Here is a 19,727-nt window from a genome sequence, read left to right as displayed (position 1 = left end):
TCCAAATATCATCGCGAATCTCCTGCGACTCTGCACAGATGAGCTCATCGTCGAAAAAATTCGCTTCGCTGAGATTGGCGACGATTTGGACTTCGCCTTTGTCGATCTCATTCCTGGCATCGAACCAATCTGGACCGATCGACGACCGAAGCCAAAGACTCCTCCACCAGCGCCAAAGCTGCCGACTCCACCACCAGCGCCAGCTGCAGTGCCAGAAGGTGCTGTTGCCGCAGGAGAAGGAGCAGTTCCTGCCGAGGGAGTGGAAGGCGCTCCAGGTGCTCCTGCGGCACCAGCGAAGCCAAGAACACCAAGTCCGTTCGAGCTGAAGAAGCACTTCCCACCGGAAGCCGCAGAAGTACCGTATGTTCGTTCAGCAACGGGAACCACCCCTCCACGAGACGTTGCCGCCGAAACGGCTGCTGAGGCAGAGGCACAAGCCGCAGCTGCTGCAGCTGCCGCCGCGGCCGCAGCAGCAGCCGCCACCGCAGCCGCCGAAGCTGCCGCAGCAGAAGCGGCTGCAGCCGCAGCAGCAGCAGCAGCAGCGGCCGCCGCCGCTGTCGCCGCTGAAGCTCCGCCAGCTGATGCAGCTCCACCTGCGGAAGGTGGCGACGCTGCTGCTCCTGCTGCCGAACCTGCTGCAGAGGCTGCGCCAGCGGAAGCCGCACCAGCCGAAGAAACGCCTGCCTCTTAAGTTGGATATTCCGATTGATATTCTTACTTCCTTGATTCTTTCGTTCTACCTATTCTTCCTCGGTAAACCCTTTACGCCGCTGAATCGTTTTGTTGTACATTGCAACGCTTTATTGTCAAGCAATCCTTTTTTAATGTATATCTTAATTTTGGAATAAAAAAAAATAATTGCTTTATTATTATTTATACTATTAACGCTTTTAGTTTTGTTTTTCACTCACACAATTACTCAATTACTCAAAGCATCTCCAAGAAAACTGTTAGGATTGCTTTGGAGCAGCGGTACTCAACCTTTTTGTTTGGAGGGACCACAAACACGTGTTAATCATGGTGTTGCGGGTCGCAAAACAAATTAGATAAAGAAGGGTGATGTACAAGACATGACCACATTGTTAAGGAACACAGTTCTCACCGCTGAAATATACCTTCTCCATATTCGGGCTAAAATGCGCTGAACTTTGATGCCACTTTTTACCCGCAAACAATGCTCGAACTCATAAAAATTAATTGATCGATCAGAAACACTCGCCAGTATGTCATTCACGATTTATCAGGCATTAGAAAAATCAATTCGCTTTTGATTACTTCGGATATTATTTAAAAAAACATCAAAAATTTTAAAATAAACTTTTCGTAAAAACTTTTATTGGCCCTGAAAAGGACTGATGAGTTTGCGTGTTTCTGTAGAAGCAGTTAAAGATGGGTGATTTATGATTTATTCTTTTTCTCACTAGAACAATACACTAAATTTGTGTCCTTATTGCCCGTGCAGTATGCATTGCAAATATTTTTCTCGTGCTAGACATGGTGCGGCTCGAGGCGATTTCATATTTATTCCCCCACCACTAGTATCTATTTGATAACGCATAAAATCATCAATTCGTACGGGTGATTCAATCATACACAACCAAACTCCACCAAACGGTATGAAAACCGACGCGGTACGTCCTATTGAATATGTCTCTTCTGCTTTGCCTTTGCCCGTCGCCCAACAAACAATCATTAGCTGTTATTAAACTAGTCAGTTGAATAATGGTCGAATAATAGTAGTGAGTGTTTAATAAGATGATATGCTAGACTATATGTTGTACAAAAGCTTATTCAAACCAAATTGAAGCTTATGTTCAACCATTTATATTTAGCTGGACAATATGCCAGTGAAAAGATTTGAGGGTGCTTTATTTGTTCAACTTATTACTCATGAAAAACCTGAACAGACGCAATTTAAGCCTGAAGTATATCTTTTTTTTCGACTGTTTACACTCTGCCCTACCGACACGAACTGATCATTAGCTTTAATAACATTGATCAGATTAATAATGGTCGAACAATAGTATTCAGTGCTCAATAAGACAATATGCTGAACTATATATTCTATAAAAACTTATCTAGACTAAATTGAAGCTCTTGCTCAACCATCGATGTTCACCTGGGTAATATCCCAGAGAAACGATTTGAAAATGTTTTATCAACTGCAAAGCAGCTTTTGTACAACACATGACGGTCTACCAAAAAGAGCATTTGCTGCCAGCGTTTTTAAGCTCATGTTCGATTGCTTGGCATTACATTTTTGAATTATCTGAACAATTATTATCTAGAAGCTGTAAAAAACTCTAACAAGCATCTGTCAAGGTGTTAAAAACTAACTTTATTTATAGAAATTTAGAAGAAGAAAATAATGCAGTCAGACAAAGATCTTCTTCGATGTCGCAGTCTAAGTAGAGCTAATCGAATCGAAATATGGTCGAATAGACGTTTCTACCACACCTTGGAGTTGGATAAACGTTTTTTAACTTATTTTAAACTGCATTTAACGAACAATATTGGCTATAGCTTAATAATTTCTCCTAATTTGCTCGAACATTGCTTGAATAGAGGATTTTATGACAATTAGTTCATGCATTATGAATTGGGCTGAATAGAACCATGATAAAAATGTCACACTGATGGAAAATTGTCAGTTGGGCGGTGCAAGCTCTGCACTATGCTTACTTCAAGCATATTCTGAGAATGCATTCTGAGGCGAAAAATCTTGCACATCTGCTCAGCAAGGTTGCAAATAGACACTGAAATTGGTCAAGACGAGCACAATACTTATAGTGCTTCTACGGTCATCCGACAACACGCATAAATCGCTGACCAGTCTTGATTTCGATGGACTTTCAAGCATATTTATAGGTTTTTCTGATTTCACCAATACCGGGAATTTGTGTTTTTAACACATTAAGGCCGCACGTTTTGGGGCAAACTTGTACGCTTCATTTGTGCGAATTCCACGAATGGGATCGTTTCCTTCGGTGTGAATGAGACGAAGGCGAGCCATCAGTAGGCCTTGTTAGACTATTTGCAAACCAATGATTTAATCATTAAGTGTAGAAAACACGGGTTATTTCGTGATCCATCCGTAAGGCTAAGCGCAAATTGAGAAGCGTATAGCGCTCGTGAGCTAGCAGAAGACGACCAACACGACTCATATGTACCACAAACGTAACGTGGCGGTGCGCATATTGAGTCGCAGTTTGCTGTGAACAACTACCCGACCGGCACAACCATACACTGCCAAACTCACGGTGCTATATGATAGTTCACCAACACAACCACCACAGCCGGCACGACAAGCACGAAAAACTGTGGCTCAGCGACAGCGTCACGCTAGTCGTCTCTCACGAGCGCTGCGCAGTCTCGGGTCTTCTCGCCAATTTGCGCCGTTCTACCTGTTTTCATTAGCCACAAAAACAGGCGCTATATCGCGCCAAGTTACTCGCGCTATACGCGTCTTAATTTGCGCCTGGCCCAACAGACGGAACGCGAAACACGAGAAACTCGTGAGCGGTCCGTAATATGTTAATGAAAATGATTTATTCATCATCTAAATTTATATTATCGCCGCTTCTGAAGCAATACATATTTTCCAACGAACAATCCAGTTATCGAAACACTTTTTATAGCTGTATTCAGGAATTGCCTTCAGTTAACATATTGAATTCATTTTCATGTCTTCAATGCTGTCAAAACAGGTCCCACGAAGCGGTAATTTGAGTTTCGGAAATAGGAAAAAGTCACACCCAAGTCTCGTCGCCATTGAATGAACGTAGAATCAAAATACGATCGTTCAAGCATGTCTTCATCCACTTGATGGCGATGTAATTTTCGAGGAAAATTGGCCTCTTTTGGCACTAGCCATGCTCTGGCTTTTCTCATGCCCAAAACATCAACCAAAATATGAAGAACGGTCTGGTGAGAGATATTTAATTCGTTCTTCTCTTCTCGGCCATCTTTTACCGTTCATACACCCGTGTTTTCGACAAAGTTGAGTCACCAAATGTATTCTACAACAGTTTCAACGTTTTGGCACATCGATAAACAGATCGCGTTAAAAAATGACATTAAGACCTCTGACAGCACTTACTTAAAAAAAAATTCAAAATGTTCCGCGGGTAGATTTAAAATTAGAAATTCCCGGTATATATTTGATATATATTTAAATAAGTTGCTTTTAAAGCAGTTTTTGAGCGATAGAAAAAAGTTTTTATAAGTAACAAACATGACTTACTATTTATCATTTTGAAGTGATCTTCATACCACTTAGGTATTTACGCTCAAATCCTTGCATCGCAAACCTAACGCTCTCGTTTTCGAAACTTAAAAGTTACACCCCCGTACAGAGTCAGAAATGATGTGGTGAAAATCGTCTCGGTGTCACTACCGAACAAAATTGCACCACTGTGTGCGATATCTATCTTCCATTCTTCTATCGTATCGAGGTGAGAAAGCTGTCTGCTAGCTGGAGCAAGACTGTGACTTGAATAATGATGATCATGGTTTGAATTACAGATGCTTTAAAATTTCCCAATTCATTTGCCTCTAGCCTTGGATAAGGCCGATTGAGAAAACTAATCTAAATTCTGAACCTTGAGAAAGGCCATTGAGAAACCTTGCTGCCGTTCGGTCGCTAGATGGATGACTGAATAGCTTATTTATACTCAATGAATTCAGAAAGGGCAGAGCTTAAGTTACAATATTCTCTCTATACATATTGTGCATAGAACGAACGCTGCATTCATTATCTTTACTTCATTAAAAAGGTGTCCTATTTTTGGTTTGGCACCGTTACTGAATGAGGTAGTCAGACGTCGAAAAAATAGATAATGATTTCATACAAAATAGTTGTAACACCTTCACTAACCTGAAGAACCCGCCAAGCCAAATGCGGCCCGTGGGCCGCAGGTTGAGTATAGCTGCTTTAGAATAATGAGTTTTGCGACATCGTCATCGGTTTTGTTTTGCGAACACACCTTCGATAATCCCAACGGGTTCCAAATAGCTCCCGTGTTCATCTTCTGGAATGGCTTCAGTTGTTTTGCTAGCGTGCGCACAAACAATGCTAGAGATCTGCTTCCCTAACATCTAGGTAATGTTACCATACAATTCATTATTTGCCACCATCCCACAACCGTTGAGCATCTTTTTAATGTTTTATCTTTTTTTATATTTTCTTTCGTTCATTTCGTTTTGCCTCCCACCAACAATTTGAACCACCACCTGCACAATCCAACAATTTCGTACCCGTACCCGTCAAACAGACGAACTCGTCCTGGAGAAGGAGAAGTACAGGGAAATCGGAGACGACCTGGACACCGCCTTCGTCGAGCTCATCCTCAAGGAATAAATGCAGGCAGCGGCAGCTTGCTAACGCTCGGTGGCTCTGGATTAACCCTTCCAACCAGGACCATCCGCCATTCAAAGATCAACGGAACCATAATATTACAGCAATCGTATCTATCAATAGCGATACTGATCATAACCACCACCACCACCATGATGATAAACACCAGCAGCATTCAAAGGGGCTGCGATATCAACAACAACAACAACAAGAACAACGACGACAACACTGTCAACAACAATCATCCGGTCCCCATGCAACCGTTTATCACAATCGCTTCGGATTCGTCGGGAGACAAACCGCCTCTCCAAACCAACAACAACATCCGCGGCCGTCACTGCGAAACGCTGTCAGGTGCGGGGCGGTCCTGCTGCCGGTTCACAGTTATCTGTTGCATTGCTTGAGATGTTTTTCCTGGTTTTGTTTTCTTTTTGATTAGAGCTAAGTTTCATCGTTAGTTCTTCGCTGTGAAGAAAAGAAAAATTAAAGCGAAATCATTGTTGTTGCTGCGCGAGCAAGTGAAAAAAATAAAATAAAATAAAAAGAATTATGAAAGATGTTAAACGAAGATGTAACAACTGTGGAAGCAATAAATGGTTGCAAGTGGGCAAGATTTTTTACGTCACTATCTTCTTATATTTCGATGTATTATGATATTTATTTATTAGAAAAGATTAAAAATAATTAAAAACAATAAATCCTAAATAGAAAGCTTTAGTTTGTGTGCGTTTCGTTTGTCTCGAGATTGTAAGCGTCCTGTAGACCTCAACGGAAGGACATAAACAGCTGAAACACGATACGTAGTGGTCTACTATCAACTCCACATCCAAACGAGAACCTCTTCTCCGGCGTTAATCTAGCATAGCTGCTCCTGATTCGGTTCCTATGTAGGGGAAATCAGGGTAAAACTCTAAGGAATAACACATATTTCCAAGAACTCCCATGTTTCTTATACTTCAAATCATTATAGAACCACTCTTGAACTCTACATGAACCAGTATCTACAGTACCTTTTGAGTAGAACCCGAATTTTGATAGATTACAAAAACAAAATAAAATCAACATCTTTAGAGAAACGAATGAAAACTTGTTACAATTAATTCAAAGTGCTTAGCAGGGCCCGAAATCTTCGAAGGTGAAAAATAAAGACCTACCCTACTCTCAGTAGCTTCGCTTCGACTAGAACTGCCTCGGCAGTCGCCCACAACAAAAAGTGACTTGACTAGAAAATGAATTGACTAGCGTTGACTAGTGAGGATGACTGATGTCATGATGTCCAGTCAGTGATTATTTTAACTGGCGCGGCTAATGAATACAAATCTGTCTCTTCATTCAACTGACTTCAATCCACATTTCTACCCCCCTAGGAACGAAATTGTTACCCGCGTACGCAATCTTATTTTTACGTCCATATAAAGAGAAACGAAAACATGATTTCTGATGCAAAAAAGAAGATACCCCATCAATGGACGGTTTGTTGTCTACCTATCTTGAACTCAAACCAACGAACTTACGCATTTATCAAGTATGCTATACAGGTCCTCGCGTTAGTATTAGTAAATAGCGTGCAAAATAGCGCACACACACTGCACGCTATTTCATATTGGGTTGGGGAAAAAGAAATGTCGGATTTCTGATCGAAATTTGACGCTTTATTTAACATACTTAAAATGATCCAATTTAAGTCAAATATGCGCCGTTTTGTTCGCAAACTTGTTGCCATTTAGAAGGCAACTTCATTATCCACCCCCCCCCCCCCACCAAACACACCGCAAAACCTTTCTGGCCGTCAATCCGGGCTTGGCGATGGTTTGGGCCGGCTCACCGCGCTTCGACCACGAATTTTTTCGGCCGCCTTCGTTGCAGTTTTACCTCGCAGGTAGTAAAAACGTAAAATATGACGAATTTCTTGCTTGGTGGACTCCATCTTTGACGCGCTATAACATGAGACTGAAAAGAACAATCACAACACTGTCAAAACGACACTTGTAGCACAGATTGTCGTCTTTAAATAGCCATATAGTATGACCCGATGCGATAAGGACAACACAAGATATGTTTAAGTGTTGCCATATATTGACAATATACAACATTTCTGTTTCCCCAACCCAATACGTGTGAGTAATTTTCGTGTACGATACAAAAGAATCTAGCTCACCTGTAGCGTATGTCAAACCACGTTGAACTGACTGTTTATTCGTTTTGGCAAAGAAACTGCGTGAAGAAGCCAAAAGTCATTACTAACTGAATACGGATATAGTCAGTCAGATAGTCAGCTGACTATCCTCAGTTGACTATGACTATGCAGAGCCCTGGTGCTTAGAGACTATTCAGGTTTGCGGAACGAATGGTTCGGATTCTGGTCTAGAAATCTCGGCCAGTAATTATCTTCTTAATGGAAGGGTGTTTCACGTTGTTTTTTGCCAGTTTAAAGGCCAGACGACGGATATCGGTAATAAGTATCTCACAGAAACTGTTCTCAAGACCGAGCAAGTGACGAACAAACTCCTGGTCCAGAGTAAATAGTTTTGATCCTAGCTTGGTTGAGCATCCATCGGAAATGTGGCCGATGAACCTTGTTTTTGTTAATATGCTCTATTCAATATTAAACCAACTCTGCCGTTTTGTTTCCCAAACATAGACACACTTGTGTGATGTACCACCAAAGTAACGCGTTTTCGAAGTTTTGAACTTACGCCCGAGTACAGAAATGAAAGACGTAGTCTTTTGTCTAAACGTCATATCTATCTATCTGTATAAATAAAAATGGAAGGAAAAATGTAATCGTCTCTATCCATAGATCAATGGTCTGGAGAGAAAAATCGGATTTTATCAGGAAAACTCTGAAGGAAAGTCGGAAAATCCAAAAAATTGAATACTCATGTTTTACAGTTACATCTTGATAAGCGTTGTCAGATGTTTGCACTAACGAAATTGATCTTCGTTCGAAAATGGAAATGGATTTTCAGGTGAAATAACGCACTCCTATATGTTCTATGTATATTAAAAAATGGAAGGTCAAATGTGATGCTAAGCGCGAAACCCTAGGAAGGAATCGTCCGATTTAAGCCATCTTTATTTTGTTGTATTCATCTCTGTTCGCAGATGAGAAAAAAAATTAATTTTTTGAAAAGCTTTGGGAGAGAGTTCGAAGAAATAATTCCCATATGTTATACAATGACTTCGGTATTAGTCTAATAGGATTTAGCGTTTGCGGAATACGGCTTCATGTTCCGTTGGTGTGAATCGAAAATGACAATAGATTCTCAGCTCAGCTTCTGAAACAACGTGCTTTGAAAACAAAAATCATGAACGACAATTTACTTTTCTGTATCAAACATGTATTTTTATGCAACTGAGGAACATGTTATTTGCAAGGGAATCGAGAATCTTGAGCGAAAATTGTAGTGAGAATTATTAACCGAATATCGTCATCCTTTCAGTTTTCGGAAAACCGCGAGAAGGATTGCGGAAGATTTCGTGCAATCGTTACGTTATTCAACTTCGAATGTAAAGCTTTAAAATCTCAAAACCCCTCTTTCAATTCTTATTCATGGATGTGGGTGCGAAGGTAGCTTCAAGCCCGTCTGTAGTTTTAACTTCCTGCCAAGTAAGTATGATGAGAATAGCTAGCTAGTCCAGGCGAGTGCCAGTGCTTTGTACTCTATCGGGCAGAATACAAACAAATTCAAGACAGAACAACCTAAGACAATCAGACTAGACCCAAGCAAAGGTGACGGACTCGGGACATGGAACTGTAGCGCTGCAGGAGAGGTGCTGGAAAGGTGTAATGAAACGTTTTAAGGGGGTTGTACAATCTACCAGAACGGCTTTCATCGTGATGGGGTATATGCAGAAATGAGCGATTGACTGGTGGCAGGTGGTCATTCAACGACAGAATGTGTAGATTGATGATGCGAGGTCACTTCTTCAACATCATCACCTTTAACGTACACAGCTTCCATCTATTTAGGTAACATCGATGACGATAAAGAAGAATTGTACGCGCAGCTAGAGCGTGAATACAATCGCCTCCCAAAACGCGACATCAAAATAGTCATCGGTGATCTGAAGGCTCTGGTCGACCAAGAGGAGGAGCTCAGACCGGTAATTGGTAGGTTCAGCGCCCATCAGCGAACCAATGAGAACAGCTGAGAAACAGATGTAGTTTCGATAGCTTCCAGACCTGAATTTTATAAGGCCACTGACAGAGAAGATGTCCCCAGCATGTTTAATAAATTTATCACTGATAAATTTTCCGGGGAATTCTTGATTTTGCAACGGATTTGCAACTGTTGACTGAAAACCACGGTTCTCGAGTTTAGAAGGGTGACATATTTTCTTCAGGAGAAGGAAGGGATAAAAGGATATGTTGACAATGTTCACTCTCACATTCACACTCACATTCATTACACTCAATTCTTAAGCCTATCTTATATCTAATATGTATTTACATTTCACCTTATTCTATTGTTAATAAGAAGGGATTTGATTTCTCGCGAAGGAAAAGGAAAAGGAGAATATAACTATATAAGGACTATCAAACACGAAGATCGATAACTTTTAGGAAGACATATATTTGGGACATGTAATCAAGGTCTAAACCAGCCAACACATCTCTCACCGGCACATTGGGCTGCCTTCCTCTAGGCCGAAGAGAGTTTTCTAAATTCGATCTGGCAACAAGATACTCCTCGCACGACCAAACAACGTGTTCGATGTCGTGGTAACCTTGGCCACAGGCACAGATATTGCTGTCGGCAAGATCAAAACGAAAGAGTAGCGCGTTTAACGAACAGTGATTGGACATGAGTCGGGAGAAGGTGCGAATAAAGTCCCGACTCAAGTCCAGACTTTTGAACCATGGTTTAAGGCTAATCATAGGGATAATTGAGTGGAGCCACCGGCCCAATTCATCTTCGTTCCATTTGCGTTGCCAGTTAACGATGGTATTTTTACGAACTAAAGAATAAAATTCATTGAAGGCGATTTGACGCTGATAAATTTTGCCTTCAATTGCACCTACCTTTGCTAATGAGTCAGCCCTCTCATTACCCGGAATTGAGCAATGTGAAGGGACCCAGACAAAGGTAATGACATAACAGCGTCTGGATAAAGCACTCAAAATTTCTCGTATTCTCTCAAGGAAGTACGGCGAGTGCTTTTCCGGCCTCACTGAACGGATAGCTTCGACAGAGCTCAGACTATCCGTTACAATGTAATAGTGTTCAACAGGTCGTGAGGCGACGCTGTCCAGCGCCCAGTGTATTGCTGCCAATTCAGCAATATACACTGAGCAAGGATACTGAAGACTGTGTGAGGTGCTAAAAAAATTGTTGAACACTCCAAATCCTGTGGACTCATTCATAGAGGACCCATCAGTAAAGTACATATTATCACAATTGACACGCCCATACTTTGCTTCGAAAATCGTAGGAACGATCCCCGATCGATGATAATCTGGAATTCCATGGATATCCTGCTTCATGGACAGATCAAAATGCACAGAGGAATTGATGTAGTCGGGAAAACAAACACGGTTGGGAATATACGAAGAAGGATCAACCTGCATGGAGACGAATTCATGATATGAGCTCATGAATCCAGAATGAAAATTTAGCTCGATCAGCTGCTCAAAATTTCCGATCACCAATGGGTTCATAACCTTACACCGGATGAGGAACCGAAGAGATAATAAATTGAAGCGATCTTTTAGTGGGAGTACGCCTGCCAAAACCTCGAGGCTCATGGTATGCGTTGAGGGCATACATCCCAACGCAATATGGAGACAAAGATACTGAATTCGCTCGAGTTTAATGAGGTGTGTTTTGGCAGCTGATTGAAAACAGAAACTGCCATACTCCATCACTGAGAGAATAGTTGTTCGATACAACATTATAAGATCTTCGGGATGGGCTCCCCACCAGGTGCCGGTAATTGTACGGAGAAAGTTTATTCTTTGTTGACATTTTTTACTCAGATACCTAATATGGGCCCCCCAAGTACATTTGGAGTCGAACCAGACCCCAAGATACTTGAATGACATAGCACGAGTGATCGGTTTACCCAAAAGTTGAAGCTTTGGTTTTGCTGGTCTATGCTTCCTAGAAAAAACCACCATCTCTGTTTTCTCCGTGGAGAATTCGATCCCTAGCCCAATGGCCCAGGTTGAAAAATTGTTCAAAGTATCTTGTAAGGGTCCTTGCAGGTCGGATTCGTTTGATCCTACGACCGACACCACTCCATCATCTGCAAGTTGTCTTAGGCTGCAATTTTGTGTAAGGCAATTGTCGATGTCGCTTACATAGAAGTTGTACAAAAGGGGGCTTAAACATGAGCCCTGGGGGAGGCCCATGTAAGAGAACCGACTTACTGCCGAATCTCCGTGAGAAAAGTTCAAATGTTTCTCATAAAGCAAGTTATATAACATATTATTCAATAGAGGCGGCAGACCCCGAGAGTGTAATTTGTCTGACAAAACCTCTATTGAAACAGAATCAAAGGCCCCCTTTATGTCCAAGAATACTGAAGCCATTTGTTTTTTTTGACGTAGGACTACGTCTAACCGGAAGATATAGGGGGTGAAATGAAAATCTAGGCACTGAACAAGTAGGAAAAAATGCAAGATTTGGAACGCTTATAACTCGTGCATTTCTCAATAGATCGCAAAGGTTTTTGCATCAATTGATAGGAAATATATCTACGCATCTATCATAACGAATAAAATTTTATATTTCTTGAGATAAATACTTGAATAATTGTGAAATATCAAGCATTGTCAAAATGCACTAAGTGCCCATTTTTGATTGGTCCATTTTGTGCTCTTCAAATCGTACCGACCAAAACGGGCAACCAGAGCAGCAGCGAAATAGAATGAAGCACGATTGGAAAGGAAAAAGAAAAAAATGAACGAAACATGCGTAATTCTCGAGCCAGCCAGTCAGCTTAAAAATCCTCGCTCCGCTGCCGTAACGATCATTCTTTATGTGGACACCGACTGGACAACATCGTTGCTGGACGGCGAGGGATCAAGTGCCTTTCTCAAGGCAAGAGGGTGGAGGTGGTAGCGCTGGAGTAAAAGTAGAGTAGAGTTTTCAAAGGGCCTTTCTCAAGGCTAGAGACGAATGAACTGCAAAAGTTTAAAGTCTCTAATTATAGAGACTTTAACAAGACCTTCCTTCCGTAACGATCATTCTCATCCAAACCGTACACCACATCGGTTCGCATCACAACACATCAACAAACCAACCCAAGCAGCCATGTCTGGACTGGGTAAGGAGGAAAAGTGAAGGGAAAGGCAAAATCCCGCTCGAACCGTGTTGATCTGGAGTTCCCCGCAAGGGTAGCTAGGCCGAGCGCGTTAGTACCAGTGTACCAGTCCACCTAGCCGGCGTTATATAGCTTCGGCCGCCGAAGTGATCGAGTTAGCTGGCTAAGCTGCTCGCGACGATAAGAAAACCCACATTCGGAACAGAACACATTCGGTTCGGTGGACATCAAGAAAACAGGCAGTTGCAGCGAGTGGCGAGTGGCAAACGCAATCGCAAAACGGCATCAGGTAGCAGAAGAAAAAAGTTTGTTCTTTATACAAACTGCTTTGGTGGCAAATCCAGAACAAGGCGACATCGAGGGCGTTCGAAATGGTTTTTTTCAAAACCACGAGTACTCAGTTTTCTAAATTGGAACCATTCCATGAAACAAGGCGCTTTTCAGGGCCATTAAACCTTCCAAAAAAGAGTTTAGGAAATAAAGTTCAATGCTTTCTAAAACATTATCCAAAATAATAATAAAACACAAATTGATGTTTTCATAATTTGTTTGCCAGGATCTGATGAGTATGTGAATTTGGCAGTTGTTCTGAGCTTATTGATAGTTGGGGACTTTCCTGATTACTCAATTTTCACCAATTCTTAAATTGTTTCCAGATTGAAAGTACAGTAATCTACAATTAGTTCGACATTTAGCTAATTGGACGGACATGTAATGCGACTTATTTAGTTGGACATTTTTGTAAACATAGAGATCCAAATTATGACCCCACATTGAAAGTCGATACTGTACCACTGTCATCGCAAATGTTCAATTACAGGTTAAAATCGCCTCCAATGCGACACTGAGTGGCGCTTCGGCACGTCGCATTGAATGTAATTTACTGTACAACATGTCACAAAGCTGGATGGGAAGAAATTTTCCAACTGTGAAAGCTGTGGCGAGTGGCAACAAATCGCTAAACAGGAAGGTTTAGCCGAACTAGATGGGGATATCGAGTGATACCAAAACAATAAAGTCTTTAGATTGAAGATAATTTTGTGATCCTGAAAAGGACCCTTTTTAGCCTGCATGTGAATCCAACGAGCGAACAAATCGTAATGAATGTATTTTTTTGCCATCGCTCCCTTTTAACGCTCATTCGTTCGTCTCGTTGGACTCGCCCCTCTGGCTGAGTCTGCCGATTTGTCTCTATCCTGTGAGTGTGTACCGCTAGAGTATAAAACACACGGACCCCAAAAAAATATCTTATTTTATTTCAAACCGTAAACCCGATGCATCGGCATCGTGGACGTAACAAAGGAGGACAAGTTAAGGGAAAGGCAAAGTCTCACTCGAACCGTGCAGGTCTCCAGTTCCCTGTTGGTCGCATTCACTGATTGCTCCGCAAGGGTAACTAGGCCGAACGGATTGGTGCCGGAGCACCAGTATACCTAACAGCGATTATAGAGTTTCGGCCGTCGGAGTGCTCGAGTTGGCTTGCAAAGCTGCTCACGACAATAAGAAAACCCGCATCAAGAACAGAGCAGCTTCGGTTCGGCGCTCATCAAGGCAACAATTAGTTTCAGTGAGTGGCAAAGTGTTTCTCCGGCACGTCGCATTAAATGTAATTTACTGAACAATGTGTCACAAGCTGGATGTGAAGAAATTTTCCAACTGTGAAAGCTGTGGCGAGTGGCAAACGCAATAGCTAAACAGGAAGGTTTAACCGAACAAGATGGGAATATCGAGTGATAACAAAAACACAACACCAAAGGTTCTTTTCAGAACCATCAACATATTCATAAAGAGTAAACAGTAAACTAATCCATTTTTCAGGTAGATAGGTAGGTATTCACGTAGGAGAAGAAAATAAAACAATATATTTAAAATATATATTTAACAAAGGGGACAGTATAGTCCTACGTCACTCCGGTTATGTCCCCGATATTACCCACCCGTCTTTTTTTTCGGCGTAAGCCATTTGAATTTCTGAAGAAAGCAACGCAAGACAATCATTCGTCCCCGTGCCCCTGCGGAACCCATATTGTGTATCTAAGAGTAGGCCATTCGTTTCAACCCATCGATCAAGGCGAAACAAGATCATTTTCTCCAACAATTTCCGTATACTAGACAGCATTGCTATTGGGCGGTACGAATTGAAGTCGGACGCGGGCCTTCCGGGTTTTTGAATAGCTATAACTCTTACTTGTCTCCAATTATCTGGAACAATATTATGCTCCATGAACCGATTGAATAAATTCAACAAGCGATGTTTCGCCACATATCTCGAACAATTTTTTGCACAGGAGCGGAATCAGGACAAACCTTCCGTGCAAAATTGAAAATCCATCGATGTGAATATTCTTCGCTTTCATTCGTTGAAGAGCGATTTCTCATGTTTCGAGCCACTTTCCATAAATTTTTCATTGACGTTTCTCGTGACAAACCTCCCACGAAATTTCGCCAATAAGCACGTTTTTTCCCTTTGATCAAGTTTTTAAATTGATTTTCAAGGTCCAAATACGATTGAAAATTTTCAATGGTTCCACGTTTCCGAAAAGCTTTGAATGCGTTCGATTTATCCTGATAAAGCTTTGAACATTGGCTATCCCACCATGGATTGGGAGGCCTTCGACGAATGGTGGAGCCTGGGATGGGTTTCGTTTGAGCGCGAACCGCGCTGTCATAGATCAAACGAGAAATGAAGTTATACTCCTCCAATGGAGGAAAACCATCGCTGGAATTGATGGCTAGAGCAATCGCGTCCGCATATTTTTTCCAGTCAATGTGTCTTGTGAGGTCATATGCCATGTTTATAGATTCAGAAGAATTCGACCCAATGGTGATGGAAATTTTGATTGGCAAGTGATCGCTACCGTTGGGGTCCTGGATTACATTCCACTTGCAATCTAACGATAGTGAATTCGAGCAAAGCGAGAGGCCAAGAGCACTTGGGTTAGCAGGAGGTTTAGGAACACGTGTTGTTTCCCCAGTATTCAAAACGGTCATATTGAAGCTGTTACAACAAGTTGCTTGCGGCTAACCGCAGCTCTCGGAGGCCAATACAAGCTGACAATACAGAGGTCTTTGCCTCTGATGTTTGCATGACAAGCAACAGCATCAATCCCTCCAATAGGTGGAAGGTCAATTCGAAAAAATGAGTGGCACTTATTGATCCCCAATAGCACCCCTCCGTATCTGTCATCACGGTCCAAGCGTATAATATTGAAATCATGGAAAGAGAGATCATCTCGCGAAGAAAGCCAAGTTTCGGACAGAGCAAAAACATCACAATTGAACTTATGAATTAAAAATTTGAATGTATCCAATTTAGGGATAATACTACGACAATTCCACTGTAAAACAGTGATATCTCTGACCTCTCTATTTGAATTAGACCTCAAGAGAGATAATCATTGCAAGGAGGGGCCATGTTTGCATCAATTGCTGTAAAATTGTCTTTAATACTGGAAGCATTGAGATGACAATGGTTCTGATGGAATCGGAAACATTAAAACACTTGAAGATTTGATCCAAAAGGTCAGACAACTTTATAAATCCCGATTGGGAAGTTGAGCTGGACGGAAAAATAGGGACAGTTGGGGTTTTTGATGTCCCCTCGAGTGCTGGGTCGTTCGAAGGTGAACTATTGCCACGGAAGCCAGGAGGAACCTGATTTTGCTTGTCTGCTGCACTCGATTTTTTAGGCAAGCTAACAGGGGTTGTCACCGGAGGGACTTGTCCTTGAACTTTGGGAGTGGTCACATTTTTGCGCGGGGGATTCTCTTGGAAAATGAACGGTGTGCCCCCGTTAGCTGTGTCCGCTTCCATTTCGTCAACGGGCAACGTGGCGAAGGCATTTTGTGTGTTGATTGGTTGTTGTTCTTGAGCCGGTGGAGAAGCGCCCTTCAAAATTTCCGCAAAAGTGCGCTTCGAGCGTTCCTTCAAAGAGCGCTTCTGTTTATCCCAGCGACTCTTATAAGTTTCACAAGCTGAGAGCTCGTGTGGGGATCCCCCGTAATATGGACATTTATGCTCAGTCGCACTGCAGGATTTCCCCTCATGTTGCTCTCCGCAAGTGGCACAGCGCTCCTTGTTGGCGCAATAGTCTGCTGTATGACCAACTGACTTGCATTTGTTGCAAGTCATGGGCTTTGGCACGAAGAGTCGCACTGGAAGCCTTAATTTATCCACCATAACGTAGTCAGGGAGGGCGGAACCAGCAAAAGTTACTCGAAACGAGTCGGACGGCGTGAATTTTTTTTCTTCCCCATTCTGGGAAACTTTTCCAAGTTGCTGGCAGTCCAAAATTTCAATTTGCTTCAAAGGGAGCTGTTTAAATCTGCCATCTCCCTCTTTTATTATTTCGCCCGTCAGACCCGTTTCTGTAATCACCCCCGCAATCTTTACGTTATGTCAGGGCACATATACGCGATATTCTATTACAAAACGATTGTCGACAACAATATCGTTAGCGTGCTTCCGATTAGCCACGACAACACGCAGTTTGTTCGGTCTAACCTTTCTAATTTCGACCACGGAGGAATAATATCTTGCCAGATCTTTAGAAATTTGAATGACATTTAGAGATTTTCCTTTTGGTTTGGGCCGGAAGAAAACAACCCATGGGCCAGATCCAGGTGAATCTTCTGGATATACCTTGACACGAGGAGAGGAAACAACTGAGGGGGAGGACGAGGTCGATTGTTGAGCGGGATCAGGAACAGTAGGGCTGGGAGGCAAGTTCGGGAGTTGATCGGAAGCGGGAGCAGGAGATTGAGGGGGTGAAGAGGAAAGGTTTGCAAATTTTCTTGAGGGGGGCTTGTTTAGGTGGCTTAACTCTCCCTCTAAAGAGACATCCGACGGGGGAACGCGTTTAAGCGACTTTCCAGCTCCCGTAGATATGGAGGGGTAGACAGTGGATTCAATCTCCATGTCAACGGTTCCTTCTTCATCTGCCATTTAATATGGCAGATGTACACTTTTTAGTTAATTTTTCAATTTTTTTTTGTTTTTTCTTTCTTAACCTAATAAACTTAACCTAATAAAATTATTTATACTTATTATGCACACCACACCAGTGCGGATAATCTCCAACGCGTATCAATCCTTCGGTGCAGCTGAACCGGTGTATCGCACCACAGTACGATAATGGTGTCGATAACGAGAGGCGATAAATTCACCAGCACACAGCACACAGCGCCCGCGCTGTAGGCCTTCTACCTCCTGCTTGTTGTGTCCGCTTCAATGCAATCCAGTTACAATCTAGGGAATCCCGTTATTGTGCACAATCACTTGACCAGCCACGAGAATAACGGTATCACTTCAACGATACACGATAACGAAATATATGCGTCCGGCGGCTTCGAACTTAGGAAGACGAATGAAATATTGGGAAATTGTCAGGCGGAAGTTGAAGAAGGACGCCAAAGTAACTCGGGATGGTGCAACTATGAAGAAATCGTGAAATAAAATGGCTGCTGAGGTTGACAAACAGAGAGTTTAAGGTGACGGTGGAAGCTAGCCACAAATGGCTGCCACAATGGCGCTCATTTCTTTCATCTCCCTCCCTTACCCCTTGCCCGAAAATAAATAATTTTGCGAAACATCGTGAAGAAAACGATCGTTTTCGCACACTTCCCATCAAGTAATATCAACCAAACTCTAATCGATTACTCACAAGATATTAAATTTTCATCCGCTGTCGCACTGTATAGTGAAAAACGTCGGAAAACTCGAGCTAGTGCTCTGAAAGTTAAATTTTCATTTTTTAATCTTCGGTAATGGTTTTGTTTGTATTGGTGAAAGCATCGTTATTTTTTCGACACTGATGCCAGATAACATAATCGAAACAGCTATAAAAACCATTCAATAAAATGTTATTCCTGAGTCATAGCGTTTCATGTCATGAAAATCAATAGAATAAAATTGTGTTGATATCAATACAATTATTATTTTTCGTTTAATGGGTCTATAATGTAGGTTTTAGCAACTTTAACATTGGGTGAGCTGCAAATTGTATTGCAGAGCTCGGAACACTGCCACGGCTGCCTATGCTTTCACAAACAGTAAACGGAAAAGTATTACATTCAATAAAAATGCCTCGGCCAACAAAGAGAAGGATCAAGGCTCTCCAACGTGAATATGTGAAAACAATACGATCAACGAAGGAAAATATTAAGAAATTATCAACATCGAGTTCCTATGCAAAAGAACTTGTTAATACCAAAAGAGCCCCAATTGGAATGTGTTATAAATTTGCTCATGTTACGATAGCGTATAATCAGAATTTTACTTCATATGAAAATGCACCTTCTATATATTAGGCTGTCAAAAAAGTCCTGCGGTATTTCCGCGAGGTGTCGTTGTAAGCGCGTAGTTCTAGTTGTATTCATTGTATCGAGTCATACTATAGCTTGTTGGAAAGGTATTTTTGCTATAATATAGTCCTTGACAGTGTTTTGTTTGGTTAAGTCGTTCGTGAGTTATAGTGTCGCAAATATGGAGCAAAATAAAGAAAAAATCCGACATATTTTATAGTACTACTATGACAAAGGCAAAAATGCATCTTAAGCTGCCAATAAAATTTTGTGCAGTTTATAGACCCGATACAGTTTCCATTTCCACCGCACAACGATGGTTTCAACGTTTTCGTTCTGGTGTAGAGGTCGTCGAAGATGCGCCACGCTCCGGAAGGCCTGTCGTCGAAAATTACGACAAAATCGCTGAATTAGCCGAGAAAGACCGGCATAGTAGTAGCCGTAGCATCGGCCAAGAGCTGGGGATAAGTCATCAAACCGTTATAAACCATTTGAAGAAGCTTGGATTCACAAAGAAGCTCGATGTATGGGTGCCACACACGTTGACGCAAAAAAACATCTTTGACCGTATCGACGCATGTGAATCGCTGCTGAATCGCAACAAAATCGACCCGTTTCTGAAGCGGATGGTGACTGGCGATGAAAAGTGGGTCACTTACGACAACGTGAAGCGCAAACGGTCGTGGTCGAAACCCGCTGAAGCGGCTCAGACGGTGGCCAAGCCCTCATTAACGGCCAGGAAAGTTCTGCTGTGTGTTTGGTGGGATTGTCAAGGAATAATCTATTATGAGCTGCTTCCC

At 42.0% G+C, this 19,727-nt stretch overlaps 1 protein-coding gene across 21 annotated transcripts in view; it reads left to right on the top strand.

Moving 5' to 3' along the window:
- The window catches only part of LOC129777265 (tropomyosin-2), a 99,458-nt gene that overhangs the window by 77,638 nt on the left and 2,093 nt on the right, over positions 1-19,727 (top strand). For 13 of the 21 annotated variants that reach the window (XM_055783461.1, XM_055783463.1, XM_055783462.1 and 10 more), the window contains one exon: positions 39-885. The exons of 3 other annotated variants lie outside the window; for them this stretch is intronic. In XM_055783461.1, the coding sequence (XP_055639436.1) occupies positions 39-691 (653 nt within the window). In that variant the 3' untranslated portion in view covers positions 692-885. Of the gene's footprint in view, positions 1-38; positions 886-5,273; positions 6,074-19,727 lie in introns of those variants that run through there. 5 more of the 21 variants (XM_055783466.1, XM_055783467.1, XM_055783453.1 and 2 more) reach the window with 1 other exon arrangement.

The sequence above is a fragment of the Toxorhynchites rutilus genome, chromosome 3 (assembly GCF_029784135.1).
Source record: "Toxorhynchites rutilus septentrionalis strain SRP chromosome 3, ASM2978413v1, whole genome shotgun sequence".
Lineage (NCBI taxonomy): Eukaryota > Metazoa > Arthropoda > Insecta > Diptera > Culicidae > Toxorhynchites > Toxorhynchites rutilus.
Note: the sequence above shows the minus strand (reverse complement) of the source record. Positions and strands in the feature narration are given on the sequence as shown.